General features: G+C 40.7%; 1 protein-coding gene across 1 annotated transcript; it reads right to left on the bottom strand.

Annotated features, from left to right (window-relative positions):
* Positions 1 to 15,227: 15,227 nt before the first annotated feature.
* On the bottom strand, positions 15,228 to 19,144 carry LOC137296174 (probable G protein-coupled receptor 85). The gene has a single exon (XM_067827879.1). The coding sequence runs from the start codon at positions 17,399 to 17,401 to the stop codon at positions 15,911 to 15,913; it is 1,491 nt and encodes a 496-aa protein (XP_067683980.1). The 5' UTR covers positions 17,402 to 19,144; the 3' UTR covers positions 15,228 to 15,910.
* Positions 19,145 to 19,964: the final 820 nt, after the last annotated feature.

Here is a 19,964-nt window from a genome sequence, read left to right as displayed (position 1 = left end):
TGTCAATCACTGGATTGTCTGGCCCAGACACTCGTATTTACTGGCCGCCGCCATATAGCTGGAATAAACCTCACTCACTTGTGTAAATTGCGTACACTTGAAGGACAAGGCAAGGTTTTCGCGAACACCTGGTGTCATCACAGTTCCTAATACTTTCATCTCTATCTAGAATTTTACTACTCGTGGAATCTGATTTGTCAGATAGTGCGTTGGTGATTCATATCTTATTGTTTGCTCATTGCTAGTTGCGTTCCCTTTGTGTTTGGCACCTGCTCTTTTTTATTGATATTGCTTGAATAATACTACAAAGCTGCAAAACCAAAACCACTCACCACCTCAATCTCAAGATATGGCGTAATGTGTTGTGATAATTAACCACCGCGCTGTTTAACATTATACTTGCCCGTGTCGAAAATGCAATTGTCGAACATTACACGTTCCCAAGAGCCATTTCCAAAGGTCGTCCTTCTAACACTCGTCTGATATATAGTCTCTTGTCCGGTGACGTATAGAAAAACGCATTTATTACGTGCAAGGGATGAAAAATATCGCAATATGCACATTCAAATCATATTTCCAGCGTGATCTTCAAGCTCTACTGGTAGACATGAATATGAAGAACTGTCTGATAATATGGCTTCAGTCTGGCTCCCGCAGCGGGACTCAAATGTCGTACTTTCCAGCATATGTCAAGAGAAGCGAGTCGTAGCTCAAAACAACGTGATAGATTAAGTATGGTCTGAATTGATTACACCAGCGGGCAATTTGTTGAAAGCCGTGTGATCTGAGTGACTACCATGTCATCTGAATCAATGTTTGTGGGGCGGCCGCATGATGAGGGACGACAAGCTGGTATCGCTCTCTGACTTAATACCCGGTCATATAGACAATATTCATATGAACTCATGGCGTTCTCTTCTGGGTTATTTGCTGACGGACGTTCTGAATTATAGTAATATTTGGTTGATCGATAGAGCAGAGTGGAATAGAGCTCGGAAAGGACTCTGACGTTATTTAATAATGATACAGTAAGTATCTATGAGGCGATGTCAAAACTGTGAAAGTTTAATTTGATCGTTTCCATGTCTTTGCAGAGAGGGTCAGTCGTGAATCGGTCGATATTTCATCAAATTCCATGTCTAATCGCTACTCAGTGGTCGGGCAGGAGAATGGAAGGTTGGTTCCAGGAGTGAATGAGTGAGTGAGTGAGTGTGTGAGTGAGTGAGGTATTATGGCGCGTTTAGCAATATTCCAGCAATGAGCTTCACATATTGTACCCATGCGGGGAAAGGAAACCCAGCGTTACGGATGTACATTTTGACCATTAAGCTATCCCAACCTCCGGTTGGTGCCTTGAAGTTTAATCCCTCGTGATTCCAGATGCCTTTGAAATGTGGTACGTGTACTTAATCTGACTTGCGCTCACAAATAAGAGTTTTAAAAAGGCCCAGTCGCCTCGGAACCTGCTTGGAATACCTATGTTAAACTACAGAATGGTGTCTCAGTGGCGATGGACTGTAAAACCTGCATCAGACACGTGTACAACCTCACATACACGTGCATGCACATCTTGATGAATAGACCCGTGAATATTCCGTGTTAGAATTGATCTTCAGCAATCAAGTCAAGCGACTAACATGATCGGGTTGTCGGACTGGCTGACTAGGCAGGTACATGTCATCGTATTCCAGTTGTGTAGATTGATGCTCATGGTGCCGATCATCGGATCGTCTGGTCAAGTCTCTCTTATTTACAGACCGTCGCCATATTTAACAGGCCCTAGTGTCTTTGCGAGGATTAATTATTTTTTAAAACATATAAAATTTGAGATGACCCCAGACGCAAAATGCTTCATAGTATAATACATAATGACAATGTCATGATGTTTTGTACAATGAAGTATTTGGAGTCGGGGGGTCATCTCAGAAACAATATTTCTTAAATCTTAAATCCCCGCATAGACACAAGGGTATGTGCCTTATAGCCGGAATACTGCTGAGTGCGGCGTAAAACTCACTCACTCTTGATGAATAATCTTGAAGGCTGCTTTGAACTCACTTCACCTCACTGCTGCACGATACTGAAACATCAAACAGGTTGGCCTGCACACGTTAGGTTGGCCAATGGCCAATTTGGATTCTATGATTAAGTAGTGAAGTCTAAGGTTGTACATTTCCAATAAATAATGAAACAATATTGACTTCGCATTACAAATTACACTGGTTCGCCGCAGCAATACGAGGCAGATATATGGCTTTTGACATAAATCAGAACACAGGTCAGTATAGAACAAAGTGAACAGAACTCAACATTCTGTGAAATCTCTTAACTCGTTGGGTAGCCTTGTGGTTCGCTCTTCACGTCGAAGATCTGGGTTCGATTCCCCACCTGGGTACAATGTGTGAGGACCATTTCTGGTGTCCCCTAAGCAATATTGTTGAAATATGACCAATGGAAACGTAAAACCATTCGCCTTTGCGATGAATATATAAGGAATATATTTCAGAAAAGTGTTATCATGATCGTATGGATGAAAACATCCTGACGAGTCGCTGAAACTGAATCGCAAGTTTAATTCTCAGAACTGCCGACTCAGATGTCTTTTGTATGTTTGTTGTTTAAAGCCGCACTAACAATATTCACCCATATGAGTACGGTCTGTAAATAATCGGGATGACCAGACCACGCAGTGATCAACAGCATAAGCAACGATATACGCACATGGGATAAAATGACATGTTCATGTACATCAACCTAGCCATCAAGCCTGACCACCCCATCCCGTTAGTCGCCCGTTACGACAACCATAGGTTGTTAAATATGGATTACATGGGATCTTGACGTGTGCCTGTCTTTTAAATCAACACTGTGTAAAAAAGGTGACGAACACAACGATCGTGATTCTTGTTTTACACAGAGGTGGTGAAATAATTATAAGATTAATCATTTAAACATTGCGCACAAAGACGAACGTTTCCTTTACATAACCTTTGTAAATCTGACAACATGAAAGCTATCTTAAGGTATCACGATGCTTTAGAAATAAAGAAATAAATCATAGAAAATTGATTAAACTCTCGTAAGCTCTTGGGAAATTATCAGCAAATCTTGTGCTACTAAGCAGGAAGTGAAAAGTTCGTATTTTCAGGCAATGGGATTGCCAGACCTCTCCCTATTGCTACGTTCAAAGCTCAATCACCGACTTATGTTTTTAAAGCATTGGCACAAAAAATAATTTTCCCCTTTGTGTGAAATATGCTATGTGCGATCACGAACGCTAATAACAACTACGTGTAAAAAAGACGACCGTTTCGCATGTCAACGTTTTAAATATAAGTGACCATCTCGTCCCTCTCGCTGCCACTTCGTGCATGTGAAGGCTGAAACTGAGTCATACCCAGACGTGCATCGCATCCACTTGTCTGCTGGCTTGACGTTAATACACGTGCATATCCCTTGTGAAAAAATGTGCGTTTCAGTTTGCCAAAAATAATGATGCACGTGTTTTGTGTGGAAGTGACGGAATGCTGCCTGAAGCGGACTCTCAGACAAAGAAAGTCGGTTCGACCTTTTTTCGCTTCCAATCCGAAGTCCACAAATTATGCTAATACTAAAATAATTGGAACCGGCGCGCGTGATTATTTGGCTGCCATCTGTGTCACAGGAGAACAAGATCGACATTGGGTGCGCATTTTTTCTAATCCTCACGACACTCAAAATTCCTGTACTCGAAGTTCGATAATGAAACTTGTTTACAGAAATGCCTTTAAAAATACAATCGCATGTGTTGGAGCAGATTCTCACTGGATGCGCTTTCTCGTGCCATGAGATGAACTGTTGAGGGGTTGACTTAGCCGCTGAAGCTGCTCTCAGAGCGCGAGGGATGTGACAAGGGTTTGCACTACGTCCTTCTCTGTTAAGAGGCTTTGATGTTGCTCTGCATTGAAGTCTTTCTCAGAGACTGTAGAAGACAAGGGACATTTATCCGTCAAAGGAATCCGAGAAAATGTGTCAGGTTTCCCGTGTAAAAAAGTTACGATTGTGATGACTCAAGTTTTGGGAAGAAAGGATTTATCAAAGAGAGATGGCATTTTGTTTTATAAGTTGATTCAATTAGTAATGTTCGAATCAATTTACTTTACCGTATTGGAATCTTGACCTTTTTATCCAAATCAAATATGACAAACGCCTTTAATGTATAATTGCTTTGTAGAGAGGGATAGTTGCGGATACTTCAAAGTGATATTTCTGAACCAAATATTATCAAGACGTGGTTTACCTAATTGAAAATGACATTTTGCTTGGTAAGCAGTCGCTTAATGGGTGTATGTAGTGGTTGTGAGTGAACTTGCTTTAATGCCTCATTCAATAGTATTCTCTTTTTCTTTTACCTGCATCAAAGATATGTCAGAGATCGAATCCCTGCTCCGTGATTAGCTACACGATTGTGTTGACCTACGGTCAGATAATGATGGAGTATTTTCTTGGATGTAATTTATTGAGTGACGTTTTTATGCGAACAGAGAAAGTATGCATCGACGCGGTGCGATTATCGGGTGTGCATATTACATATTATGTACTGTTTGTCTTACAACTAGCATTTTCAAAACACAACCCTCATAGCTCGTTATCTGGTTGTTTGCTGTTTAACTCAGCAATGTTCCAGTTATATGTCCTCGGTCTGCAGATAATCTAATCTAGACCAGTGGCTGACGTTTGGAGCATAGATCTACGAATTGGGACACGATGATATCTGGCAACCAAGTCAGCAAGCCTGACCACCCGATCTTGTTAGTCGACTCTTACGACAAGCATGCTTCGTGTTCTGAAGACAAATTCTAATCCGAATCTTCACAGGTTATGGTTATGGTATATTCAGAAAAATCAGCTTAGTCTGCGACCCTGATCGCCCGATCCCTTTTGCGACAAAAGCAGGGGTTGCTGAGGAATCCCTGCACGGGGCCAACGTCTTACAACAATTGGTTCTGTGATTACCGACGGGTAAGAATTTATTTTTCAGTAATTTTTATGTCTCATTTCGCTACTTTGAGAAGTAGTAACGTCCAAGAACACTAGTCGTAGATATCTACTTGCTTTGTGAAATTCACGGGCTCATCAAGAAGAAACGGAAGCAACCCTCTCGTGTGAATCACGGTGTCTTCGACAACAGTTCCCCCACTGCCGTCCACATTCTTATTACATACAAAGGAAGAAAGACAACGGTAGTGGAATTCGTGTTGAAAAATATATAACGTTTAACTTATATACCTATAGTCATATTGGTAAACATATATAAACGTAATGGAAATATCTTTTAGATTCTTAACATTTTGCATATTCTTACGGAATATGGACGAAACAAAAATGAAAGCAATGCTTAATGTGACTGAATGATTGAGTAAGGCTTTTACAGATTTAAGTACGAAGTACTAATCCACTAGTACAAAGAACTACCAATCCGAAACTTGGACCTCCGTAGTGATGAGTAAAAGATGCCAACATATGTACATTTAAAATGGTTAGAGCTTCATCACAAAACCATGACAGTATTCTCCCTTTCGTCCTTCTATTATCTCTTTCTCTCTCTCTCTCTCTCTCTCTCTCTCTCTCTCTGCCCACCAAAGCCTTTCACTGCCTGGGAACACTTCAGCGCTTTTTTTGTAATGGTGTATTTTCAGAAAAAGGAATGAGAGACAGCAGTGGATGTCTCTTTCTCATCATCTCACTGACCTGTCAAACCCGACCCGCCACTCCTCTGAAAATTCTTCAGTGCCATGACACGAACTCAGCCTTCAAGTGGTCTAAACTGGTTACTATAACCGGATTGTCTCGAGTGCACGTGCTGCACGAGAAGAGGCCTGCGACTTTTGTTCACTGGAGAATCCAAACAAAGGCCTTATCTTGGACTTGCCCAATACAATTTACTTCAGAGACAATGCATTATCAATGTTTGTAATTATTGCATAGTAATTGAGTTAGGGTTTCAGAATCTGAATTAACCAATTTAGATGGGATAGTTAGAATTTTAATTGCATTTGATCTCTCCACTGTTCAAAGATATTCCTTTGTGTGTACGATTAGGGCGAACGGCTCTTAAACATGTGCTTCGGTGTTTGACACTAACCGGAAGTCTCGTCGCTGTTCTCGCTCTCGTCATAGTCACGTTATAAAACAGAGAAACCCTAACGGCTGGTGTAGATCTATTTCAATTACAAATCTTAGGCTCTTTGATGGGTTCAGTGATTATAGATCGTTCTTGGCTCTGGTCTTTTGGGAATATTGCTGAAAGATGCATTAGATTACACTCACTTGCTCCAAAAAGATACTTTAGTTTAGTTCAGTTGCTGAAATGATAGGACATAATCTTACATTGTTAGTCCTTGATTCTTTCAAGTAAAATGCATGTACATGTCATTTCTGTGACACATCATTTGTGTTATAGCTGTAAGCTTTCAAATATGTTGCACCTTTGATACCTGTGACTTAATATCAACCGACATCAGTACATTATTGTCATATATATTACATGCGTAATAGCTGTACATTATTATAATTTATATTGCATGTGTCACAGCTGTGCATTATCACCTATATTGAATGTGTGATAACTGTACATTATTATCAAATGCATTATATGTGTGATAGGTGTACATTACTGTCAGATATATTATGAGATATATTACGTGTGTCAGTTGTATCCTTTAGCGTGTTAGAAACCCATTGTCATAGGTTCGAATCCCTTGTACCTGGGTTTGTATGCACCATATTTATGATTTCATAAGATCACTCTTGATTTATCTTCCCAAGTAAGTCGTGAGCTTCCACCGTCACATAACTAGAATACTGTTCAAAGCGGCATGAGCCCGACCCAGATCTATTTTAGCAATGACGAAAGTATTCAGATGATGAGGTAGACATAAAGGCACCACGAGTGTATTTTCGCGAACACCTTGTGACCTCAATGATTTTCAGCGGTCCCGTCATGTTTTCACACCTATTTTGCCCTAAACACCAAATAGGATGTGTTTCCTGGCATAGTCAAGCTTTTGTATCATTTTCACTGCCTTTTCATTGTCCATTAAAGCGTCATGTCTACAATACTTCTAAATTCATATCAAAGATTTATAGTCGCAAACTGTTCTGTCTAGGTACAGCCTATTGCGCTATTGGGGGCTGGATCATCATTCCTCCTCGTATATATCCTGTCACTCCAGGAGCATATAGTTCAGGTTCAGACCATTTGATAACTCGAGGGTCTGGAATTATTGAAAACATAGATCGTCCCCGAAAATACATGAAAGCGTAATAATGTTGCCATAGAAATACAATGTATCAGCATGTTTGTAAAACAAGTGTAACAACTCACAGTCTAAATTGAGCACATAAAGGCACACACAGACACAAACAGATGATCGGTTCTCTATGACCTGTCATCCTGTGATGTCCCTTCATTGGTTGACAATGTGGTCGTGAATCCCGAGCCATGATATGAACAGGCCAATGTTTGTACAGTAAACAGCATAAGCAACGCAACATTCGAAAAAATGAAATCTCATAAAAGTTAGCGTTCATATTTATGTCTTCTATTAAAACAAAATGACAAAAAGCCAGAGTTGCGTTTCTTTTGCTGTTCAGTATATCAACGCTAATCGGACGCTTGATAACCTTCTGTTCAACCATAATCATGATAATAGTCTTCGCGTGGGGGCAGCGAGCCTCTGCCTGCCTATTTTCACTTTATATGGGCCATACTACTCGAATACTACTGACAGTGTTCTGTGACACTATCGACTTTCCAGTCAGTCACACGGAGTCAGTCACGCGGAACCAGGGACCCGCGGGCTCGTTTACTCCGTGGACAAAATTAGTGACCTAGTTAGGATGAACACTGCTTTGACTGGCATTACGGTTTTATCAAGGAATTGGCTTCGTAAGAGAGGAAAGCTATTGGTGATCCTTGGCCCTCTGGCACGTTTATGGGACGCTCGACACTAAGACATCACCGTTAGGTCAGCTGAGAATCAGACTATCAAAAGCTAAAAGTTCTGAATTTGTGATTTAACGCACATCCATCCTCAGAGCACAGTTCGGAAACAATTTGAAAATAGAAGCCAATTGCAAAACCTTCTTCTTCTTCTTTCTTTCCATGGTTTTCAATAAACGATTGTATATTTTTTAGTCTGCAAACCTTAAGTGTGCGCACTTCTGCCATGAAGCTCAAACGATTTACACGTTTAGTTTTAGACCGCTTTCAGCAGTGTTCCATAAATAACACTCCGGGGGACACCAGAAATGTGCCTTGCACACTGTACCCAAATGGGGAATTGAACCTTAGTCATCAGCATGACGAGCGAACGTTTCAACCACTAGACTTCCCACTACCTTTGCTACCCGAGTGAGCAGGTGAATGGTGTAACACAATGAACATCATTACTCTGATGGACTGAGAACTTCAGAGGACAACGTATACTTAAAGCATTGGCATTTGTTTGATACCAGTCCGTACCAGCTGAAACCATTCTACATTCAACGACACTCCTAATCAATATCTATTAAGAAACAACTCATCCTAGAATATGATATAGATGCTTAAGGGACTGGTGACAGTTTCGCCAAATGCTCATGTTCTTAAAAAGACGTAATAAACCCTTTGATCGTATAGAGATGTAGTCCATTATATAATTGCATATTTTAGATGCATGCATCCCTCCATTTTAAAGCTATACACGTGTGCCCGTTTACATTCTATTTCGGAAGATGAAAGAACTAGCGGAATCCTAAAAGCTCCCGAGTAGCAGTCACGACACATTTGGAAATGCAACAAAATGTACAGGCTGATACGACTCTTAAGAATTTGAAATCATTTGAAATACTTGGTTTTAACTGTTAATCAAACTTTAATTTTTAATCTGAAGGCACTGCCTCGTCTATTTCCAGATTACTAATTCCAGGTGCGTTCCTCTCCATCTCTGCCCACTTCATCTCTGTAGAGACCATCGTAAAAACTGAAAAGATTGAACCTGTTTGAAATGATGGATCAACAGTCTTTGTTAATGCACCGCGGGGAATAATTTCTTTCATTTTATTTCCATTAGATTCTTTTTCACGCGACCCAAGTTACAGTATGATAATGACAAATGCGAACAGCTGCTGACAAAATCTTCGGGGATAATTGGTTGAAATGCAACTTCAGAGAACTCCGGATTAATGGATGACGAGTTATATTTGAAGCAACGACAAGTAATACGTTTTTTAATTGTAATCCAAACATAATCAGACGTGGGATTAAAAGGCAATGGCAAAGAGGTTTCTAGCGGAGAAAACCAAACTGCGATAGGTTAACACGGTTCTGAAGGAAAACGGAAACAGTCCATCTGGAATATTGGCATTCCTTGGGCCAAACGTACAAGTTTGCCATGGAGAAATAAGCAAACTTGGAAACAAGCTGTGACGTTTAAACAAGAACATGTAAAAATTCAAATCCTCCACGGTTACATGAATGAGCACGGTAACCATCAGGCATAAATGGCTCCGTTCTAGTGCTGATTAAACTTTCATTCCAACTCGTGTCCATGACGTCAGAGCATCCAAAGGAATGCATAATAGATTGTCTTTATTCGGCGAGACAAACGCAGGATTGCCATTTGACATGGAGGAAGGACGCCCCATAAGGGACCGCCCTATTGATTAGGGGCTTAATACAACATCTCCTGGATTACAGTGGTTGTAGTGGCGGCTAGACTGAAAGTCCACGAGTATGGAGATGCATAATTCAGCATCCGAAACTTTTATGGCGTCTCATAAAAAAGGATGATGTTTCAGACGAGAATTGCATTAGCAACATGTGTGAGACATCTTGCACAAGAAAGAGCTGGGGAAATTGAAGTTGTAGAAATCCAATACTGTAATAGATAGTCGTGAAGGTAGACAGGCGGGTTGTTATACATACAGATAGAAAAGTAAGTAGAGTTGTAGATACACACGATAGATGGGTCTATTAAAGCCCGTCTATCAAGTCAGGTTTTCTAAGATAGTGTTTTATTGATGTATCTTCAGACGTAACGCCTGACGGTGCTAGAAAACATCGTAGGATGAAATCAGAGATGAAAAACGTCTTCTGTTGTGTTTGATAAAAAATATGGTTAAACAAGTTTACCTATCTCAGATGAATCTGGAATATGAACCTCTTCCAGTAGCACTGCTTTATTCAAACCTGGAGACATTCCAGTGCCAACAACTGCTGACAACTTCACACGAACCACTGGCGGAAATGGACAACTCAGCGATGGTAAAATATATATTGAATGCCCTGCTTGGTCGGAGATTGGGTTTAATTAACTGTTGTACTTTAATCTAAGTTAATGTAATGTAATACACACACAACACACTGTTTGATTCTTCCGCGTTTATACACTACCCATCAAAATTTAGCTTCACTTAAAGTACTCACTATATGTATGAGTACATAGAAAAGGAGTTTCTCCAGTAACTTGGGGAAACCAGTCGCAAACTTTAGGCAGGTGAATTGTGCGAGATGTATGCATCAAATTGCTAAAAATCGTGCAAATATCGTGCGTGTGAACAGCCGCGTTTTGCTATAAGAGTTTGCAGAGAATTTGCCAGTTTTCACTGATTCTCATCATTTATTAAACTCGTGACAATAGTCTTTTCAAACGTTACGAATTTGTTTTACAATACATCAGTTCATGTGTACACAGTACCTTTGAACAGAATGGAATATTTAGCGAAACCTAGTTAAGAACAATTAACAGAAGTAAGTAGCTACATTTAAGCAAGTTGTTTGATGAGCGGTATATAGTCAATAGGTTGTCTTCTGTGTGAACCCATGCCTTGTGTCAAATACAGTAACAGTGCTGAATTGCTAACACGGCGTAAAACCACATTTACTCGCTTCAGTTCCGTGAGAGGATAAAATATCTCGGTATTCCAGTCCAATGGGAAGTAGTATAGTTCTTTAGTGAGCTGGAAGCAAGTGGTGGTAGTCTGCACATCTTCCTGCACCTTTCCACCCTGCACGATTATCTCTTTATATGGGATTGTGGACCAGTCTAATGGTTAAAGCGTCCGCTCGTCACGCTGAAGACCCGGGTCGATACCGTGAAGTCCATTTCTGGTATCACCCTAAGTGATATTACCGGAATATTGCCAACAGCAGCTTACTCACTAACTCACTCACTTTTATAGATATCATAAGCATCAAAGTTCCCAGCAAAATATTCCTTTAACATACCAGGTGTAAGGTGCAAAATACGTAATGCGTGCGTACATATTTGTTGTTTTATCGATGACCATATGAAAATATAATGCCAAGTTTCGGTTGGGCGTATAGCCAATTCGCATAAAATGATTTCGAAATTGGAATGGAATTATGTATTTATTCAGCTGATGTGTCAAAGAAGTAACGACGACAGTTCATATGGATACATGATTCAGGACAACGATCTCATCAACATTTTCTGGTTGTAGTATATGTGATATATTGTATTAGTGACGGTCTCAATGTATTCAGGCATTAGGTTGTAATTTTGATTACGAAGCTTTTATCATGTTTATTACTGTACCGACACGATCTCAGCATTGACAAAAAACATAGCATTTGAGTGAGAAGGTAAACATATGTGTTAGTAAGGGAGTGTGGTGCTGCCACAATCCTAACATTTGAGTGAGAAGGTAAACATATGTGTTAGTAAGGGAGTGTGGTGCTGCCACAATCCTAACATTTGAGTGAGAAGGTAAACATATGTGTTAGTAAGGGAGTGTGGTGCTGCCACAATCATAACATTTGAGTGAGAAGGTAAACATATGTGTTAGTAAGGAAGTGTGGTGCTGCCACAATCATAACATTTGAGTGAGAAGGTAAACATATGTGTTAGTAAGGAAGTGTGGTGCTGCCACAATCCTAACATTTGAGTGAGAAGGTAAACATATGTGTTAGTAAGGGAGTGTGGTGTTGCCACAATCCTAACATTTTAGTGAGAAGGTAAACATATGTGTTAGTAAGGGAGTGTGGTGCTGCCACAATCATAACATTTGAGTGAGAAGGTAAACATATGTGTTAGTAAGGGAGTGTGGTGTTGCCAGAATCATAACATTTTAGTGAGAAGGTAAACATATGTGTTAGTAAGGAAGTGTGGTGCTGCCACAATCATAACATTTGAGTGAGAAGGTAAACATATGTGTTAGTAAGGGAGTGTGGTGTTGCCAGAATCATAACATTTTAGTGAGAAGGTAAACATATGTGTTAGTAAGGAAGTGTGGTGCTGCCACAATCATAACATTTGAGTGAGAAGGTAAACATATGTGTTAGTAAGGGAGTGTGGTGCTGCCACAATCATAACATTTGAGTGAGAAGGTAAACATATGTGTTAGTAAGGGAGTGTGGTGCTGCCACAATCATAACATTTGAGTGAGAAGGTAAACATATGTGTTAGTAAGGGAGTGTGGTGTTGCCAGAATCATAACATTTTAGTGAGAAGGTAAACATATGTGTTAGTAAGGAAGTGTGGTGCTGCCACAATCATAACATTTGAGTGAGAAGGTAAACATATGTGTTAGTAAGGGAGTGTGGTGCTGCCAGAATCATAACATTTGAGTGAGAAGGTAAACATATGTGTTAATAAGGGAGTATGGTGCTGTCATCATAACCAGTGAAGATCCGGACTAGATCAGTACCTGTGCTTGTCGTAAGACAAGGTGGTCAGACATGGTGATGTCATCGTATCCCAATTGCGTAAAGCGGTGCACATGCTGTCAGTCACTGGATTGTCTTGTCCAGACACGATTATTTACAGACCGGCGCCATGTAACTGGAATTAGTTGTCGCCATGTTGTTTTTACCAAGTCGTGTGAGTGAGTGAGATTTGTTTGATTGGCATTATTAAAAGCTGGTGAGTAATAAGAGAGTAAGATTCTTTATGGATACCAAGAACACTTGCTTGACAACGGTATAAGGATCCATACCGAAACGTCGCATCATATGTAATAAAGAAGTTGTTATCCATAAAATATCTTACTATCTGAGTGAATGAGAGTGATCATGGATTCGCTACTTTAACCAACATCACAGAAAATGCAAAAGAAAGGGCAAGATTGTAACGCTTTAAGCACAATTCCAGCCTTGGAGAACACCTAGCAGGGCCATTTTAAACCATGTCTTCAGAGTGACAAGCGAACGCATACCCATTTACCCCGCAGCCTCCTCGGCCAAAACAAGTCAGGAACGGCCACTATGATTACTGTTCTTCGCCATGTCCTGACCCAATTAGAGGATCCTACTCACATAGCCTAGCTCCCATTCCGGGCACATCGTCACTCACAGGAGCAGCCATGCACCGACAACAGGCAAACCATGAAGGCTATCAATCATGGCAGATTGTCGTATGAAATAGTCATTGTGACATAGCTATTAGTCATTTCCGGTGGACATTGAGATCTGTTTGACAAATGTCATCGCTTATCTCCTTGGAATGGGCAGACACAGCCGGGTGAGACTAAAGAACATCTTACTGCTAAAAGTGTAATTGGCAAGGCTAATGAAGTTAAATTCAGGCAATCGATGGAAGTGATGGACGTGCTTAGGACAGTTTGAGCAGGAGACGTTCTCAGCAAGTTGGTAATGAACAATTCATCAACCATTTAGGAACGTAGTTGTACATGGACAAAGGTGTAATGTCCTTTGGTGACCTCGATGGTTCGTTCACAGACCCTGAATCTGCCCAGCCTCTCTGCAGCGCGAAATCTTTAATGAACAAAGCAAGGTTTTCCTCGGATTCTGAATCTTCCATTTAACTGAGGTTCATTTTCAATCAAAATATAATTACATGTATTTGCTTCTATCAGATATTTATACATTCAGAAAGTATGATTTAGTCTTGTAGCCGCGTTAACAACATTTATATAGATACAAACAACGAAACCATGGCCATGATCTAAACAAGCGTTCACTATTCAGAACATAGGTATATATTGTATCTTGTATAAATGATGGTTAGTGCTCCAAGGCGAACCCCGGCCAAACCTCACCAGTACACGATCCAGAAGCGTTTGTGTTCATTATCCGAGATGAAAAATAGAAAATAATTTCAACATGCATTTGCTTCCTCAAAACAACATATCATGCTGAGCGTAACTACATTTTGGCTCAGATCTGATCAGAATTCGTAGTTTCTGAGAGACCATCTTTAACCCTGTTCCTGTGTGTGCACGTGTTTGGGGGCTTATGTGTGTATGGTGTATGGTTTGTGTAATCATGGATATTTGTGTTTATGTCTTGTGTATGCCAATCTATGTCTGTATGTATATGGTGGTTTATGTGTTTGTGTTAGTGGGTATATGTGTATGTTTATGACTTGTATGTACCTATACATGTGTGCATGATGATGTATGCGTTGAGTGTGTTCGTGGGTTTCTATGTGTGTGTATGATCAAGCTGTGTATACTGAACAGCAAAAAACCCGCAACACTTTTTTGTCAAGTTTTAAAATGGAAGACCTAAACATGAACGCTTACTTTTACGAGATTTCATTTAATTAAACTTGCATTTCTTTTGCGATTCAGTATATGTATGCTGGTGTTAGTGATGAGTTCTCTCTCTCTCCCTCTGTGTGTGTGTGTGTGTGTGTGTGTGTGTGTGTGTGTGTGTGTGTGTTCGTGTGTTCGTAGGTATGTGTGTTGTATGCGTGCATAGAGTGCATGGTGGTGTTTGTGTTTAGTTCTCTCTCTCTCTCCCTCTGTGTGTGTGTGTGTGTGTGTTGTGTGCGTGTATGTGTGCATAGAGTGCATGGTGGTGTTTGTGTTTAGTTCTCTCTCTCTCTCCCTCTGTCTGTGTGTGTGTGTGTGTGTGTGTGTGTGTGTGTGTGTGTGTGTGTGTGTGTTGTGTGCGTGTATGTATGCATAGAGTGCATGGTGGTGGTGGTTTGTATACATAATCACATTTAGGGCCTGCAGAGTCAAAGCCTGATCATCCATACAGTCGATCTCAGGCAAATCCGATTTCCTATTTACTCCGGTCCTGCTCGGTACCACGCACTAAGCGATGAGCATCTATTTGGGCCCAAATCACGATTACCGATTCGGGCATCAGGCCCAGTTACATTTTATCTCAATGGATGACATGAAAATACACAACCACACACTGATTCACAGAATCAGAAGGTTTAATTCAGTGACATACATTTTTCATGATTTATATTTTAAAAAATCACGATCATTTGACGAAAATCACATCATAGAATAAGATTTACAGAAGTCTTCCTTACATACGACAAGCAACACACACCGTCACATCCACACCCTCTACACCATGGAACACCTTCTATAGCTTACAGTGTTTGGCACGCTGAATTCTACATTAAATCTCCAGGATTACCAGAAGCGTAAACACTAAAATTTACAGAAGGACAATGTAACCACAATGTATCGCAAGCTGTAAAAAAGCGACATTTATAAAACAAATCTGAAAGTAAATTTGAGCCTTGGCCGATTCCAATAGTGCGTTCACTAATGACATTTTCATCTCAAAAGGGTTACTGGATATTTCTGTTGAGCAGATGTGAGGTCTAAATTGGTTGTCATGAATGAATTTTCCCTTTTGTCAAACCATATCACGATAGCCGAGAAACCCTAGAAACGTTTACCATGTATCTGTAGAAATTGATGTAGTTGCGATTAAAATTTGTTTCGAAGATATGAAAAAGGCCTTTTTGAATTAATTTTATCTCGGGAGTTTATAAAACGTCTAAAAATAGTCACGTTACCGATCTCCATGGATTACATACGCATACAGTCTCCTCAAAGTCTTCATACAAGAATGCGTTCATAAGATAAATACTCGATAAATAGATAAATAGAATGTAATGTTTATTGTGATATCACAGAACGAGCAATTCGTTCATTTCCGGTTCCTTGTTTCCAAAAGAAACTCTTTCTTGTCATTTGCATCAAGTACTGTCCGAGAATGCTTCCTGATTGGTCCACGGGACACAATATACATAAGAGGGCACAGCGCCACCTGGGTGTATGTTAGCCAAGCAGCAATGGTCACGAACACTGATCCAATCGTTCCAGTGTCACCAAACATTCGCCAAAACGCAAGCACAATATAAGGAAACCACAGCGAGCTGAACGAACAAGTTACGACAAAAAATAACCTCGTAAGGTGTTCATTTTTTACAATATGCAAATTCACAACCCTGCCAAAATTTGGACGCACCTGCATCCGCAGTGGATTCATCGCCGGATTGGCACCGAATCCATTCATGACGTTCACAAGTGCTTGTCCATTTGCCCCGGGGCCGAAGAATGTCCAGTTGGAACTCCGCGCGGGCTGGTGCTCCAGCGGGCGCATCTTCCTGTGAGATCTGAGAAAGGAGAACACCCGCAAGTAGAGGAACACAGACACGAAGACAATAACAGAGAACACAAGCATGAATCCTAGTGTATCGTTGGACTTGTAGTATCTATGGTGAAAGGTGCACTGGCTCTCCTCGGGAATGAAGACGTATGTGCCGATTCCTACCACGGGCGGGAAGGACATTGCAAAGGCGATTGTCCAGCCAACCACTACTACAATCAGGTTAACAAGTCCCCTGGATCTCCGTTTGTAAAATTTGGAATACACAATTGAGAAGTGTCGATCTATCGATATCGCTAATATAGCTCCTGATGAACTGTAGATGAAGAAAGAGTTGGCAAAGGCAAAGAGTTTGCAGGCAGAGGTTCCGTATTTCCACACAGATCCCTGCAGCACCGTCATTAGCACAAGTGGAACACAAAACACTGCTCGAGACAAGTCTGACACACAAAGGCTTAGCAGGTAATAAAATGGAGGTCGATGGAGATTGCCTTCTTTGACAATTGTGTAAATGATGAACCCATTACCGGCAACTCCAGATAATGCTATAAGCACAAGGGAGACTGTTTTCAGCACGAGTGCATCAACTGGTATCCCTTTATAAGCTTCGTGTGATGTCATGTACGTGATGACAGTGGTGGCTGTAGTTACAAAGTCTATCACAGGCGATGTCGTTCGATTGTAACCAGCTGGGTCGTTGTCAACGTGGGTGATCGTTTCAGTGAAGTAACTGGTCACGGCAGACGTTGTTTCTCTTATCCAATTAGCAGACGTCAGTTCGGAAGACAAAGCAGACGACACACTTTCCGAAGTAATGTCACTTGTCCATAAGTCTGTTACTACATTTGTCCAAGTATCTGTCACAAAAGATGTCGTCTCCGGTGCCACGGATGTCGTCTCTGTTGTCGACTGTCGCGTCTCTGACGTCCACACTCCCGGCATGGTAGAAGAGGACATCCCTGCGGTCGAAATGTTGCCCACAGCCCAGTCGGTTAAATTGGAAGCGGTAGAAGTAACATTATATTCCATAGCTCCGTATCTATCGATATGGTCACATCACAGCCACAGCCACGCGTTCATTAAGTTAGCAGCGCTTGCTACCGATATAGCTAAGTCCCTCTGGACCTATCACGCCCAAATGCCAAACTAGCAGTTACTTCCACAACGATATCTCTTGATGAAAACGTTTCTGTCGCGCCTCAACAGCAACAGATGTTAGCCACATGTATGACCTCCAATCAGCCTGTTATTCATTACATAATATTCAAACTGAAAACTGTCCAAAACCTAAACAGAATCATCACTTTGAGACATTTTGTTTACGCTGAGGAAGTGAGTCTGTAGCGCTGTATGTCCAGGGAAGTGAGCGTAGTTTAATTCGTCTGTATCTGTCTAAGATCAAGCGCATGGCTTCGTGCTAAACCAATAATCATGTTTGGCTACAGTAATCAGGTTTAAAGCCCCACATGGGCGTTTTCCCCGCAACGTGCAGCCAGCTCCACGGAGATTTCACAGCATCCGACTCAAGCCCAAACAAAGCCAAATGAGACCAAAATTACAAGCCAGTTCCAGCGAAGCCGCTAAGAGACTGAAATATGACGCTTGGACTGCAACGATGCGAGTCAGTATGTAAAACAACAGACGTGGTTTAGGAAATCAATTTCATTTGATCACATAGCCTAACGATGGAATTAAGCCGATTATTCCTTAATCATACAATGTAGGATTTCATTCACAAACATCGGTCATCCTGGTTTGTGGTTCTATCTCTACTCGATCAATTTGTCCGTGAGGTAATACAATCTTATGTTTATATCTACAAATTACTATTCCTGCGTCTCCTAGCACTTCGCTTCCTTAAGGTTCCACATGTAGAAGATAATAGAGGGCTTAATCGGTCTTATAAAACAACGTTTAATGTCTGAGATTCCTTCTTGCAATAAACACCTGTTCAGTCTCCAGGCGTATCACATGCTGAGGATATTGGTTTGCACGACGTTGGGTTTCACTGCGTTCATATTTCAGTGATCGAACGTGGAAACAGCGTATGACTCAGAAAAGAAGAATTAAATCGAACAAATCCTTGAAACTAAATGTAGGCGAGACAATGATAAGGGGTGTCTTCTGTTTTCAGCTACTACAGCGAATACCACCTTAACGTATAAGAATACTCAGTGTCATAATATTTGTGGTTATGCTCGACATTGGACAATTGTCTTCATCATCTGCTGGATAAAACACTTGACGCAAAACACTTGAACAATAATATCGTCGGTGTTATTACTGATACTATTTAACTGAAGTAGATCGCTTTCGTCATATCTCACGGACACTTTGCAATGGGTGCTTGCATGAGTTTCAAGTCGTTCATGCTCATAAGAAAGCCATAAATCAACCGTCACAGGATGAAAAGCATGAATCTCCTTAAGCTTCCGCTTGTAAGGCTTTTAGGCTTTTCTGTACCATATTAATCTTAAGAGCATCTCTATATCAAATATCTGGAGTCTGGAAGCTTGTACAACGAGTATTACCACACCAGCTTAACTGCCTTTACTTAAATGACATGTGCCGCAGAGGCTCATTGACCTTTTGTGAGTGATGAAGTTAAACGAATATTGTTTGCTCAATGTTTGAAATTCTTTCTGCTGCGGAGCCAAGAGCATCTTCAAAGACTATGTAGACGGTTCTGAGCTGGATGAAATAGTACTGGGTACGTTGGTTTCTTATTGAAATCGTTGTCTGCTACATCTGGACATTTAAATCAACACTGACGTTCCTTTGAATTGACATCGCCAGCTAATATAAAAACTTCCAGGTCGGCAAACACGCTGAAGTTTTCATCTGTCAGAAGGTTTGCATTTTAAATTCCCTTTTGCAAGATTCGATCTGTCACTGTCCTCGTAAAATCTCTATTTGTCTTCTTTATTGTCGTCTGCTGCTCAGGGAGCAGACGTCAGTCTTTATGCTTCCCACTTTTTTGTTTTGCAATAAGTCCAATGATTTCTGAGCATGCAATAGTCAGCTAGTCCGTTCCATAATTTACAGCATTGGGTCATGGAACCCTTACAAATCTCCCGTTTACTACGTGTCCTTTGTTCGGTGTTGACGTTTAGGTGTCTGTCGACCAATCATATCTCGCCGTAAGGATCATGTGACATCTGTGAGGTTACGGTCCGCCTGAAACAGAAAGGAAATTCGGTGTTAAGTCGTGACCGAGTTTCAAATCATTAAATTCAACGAAAAAGTAAATTGTTCTAACGTTTCAGTTCAATCGTCAACTAGTTCCAATGTGAGTAATGCCCGTGAAGATCCGGATTAGAATTAGCCTTTAGCAACCCATGCTTGTTCGGGTGGTCAGACTCGTTGACTTTGACACATGTTATCGTATCACAACTGCACAGATGCTCATGCTGTTGATCACTGGATTTTCTGGTCCAAACTCGATTATTTACAAACTGCTGAATGGAACATCAAACAATAAGCAAACATTATGGCAAAAGTCATTTTCTGTTCAATATGTCAGTATTTTATCTAATCGATAAATACATGTAAACTTTCGCTGATAACAAGAAAACACGGGTTCGATTCCTGA

The sequence above is a fragment of the Haliotis asinina genome, chromosome 9 (assembly GCF_037392515.1).
Source record: "Haliotis asinina isolate JCU_RB_2024 chromosome 9, JCU_Hal_asi_v2, whole genome shotgun sequence".
Classification (NCBI taxonomy): domain Eukaryota; kingdom Metazoa; phylum Mollusca; class Gastropoda; order Lepetellida; family Haliotidae; genus Haliotis; species Haliotis asinina.
Note: the sequence above shows the minus strand (reverse complement) of the source record. Positions and strands in the feature narration are given on the sequence as shown.

Excerpts from the sequence above, each read along its gene's own strand:
- LOC137296174 (XM_067827879.1), bottom strand. The coding sequence starts at position 17,401 with ATGGAATATAATGTTACTTCTACCGCTTCCAATTTAACCGACTGGGCT.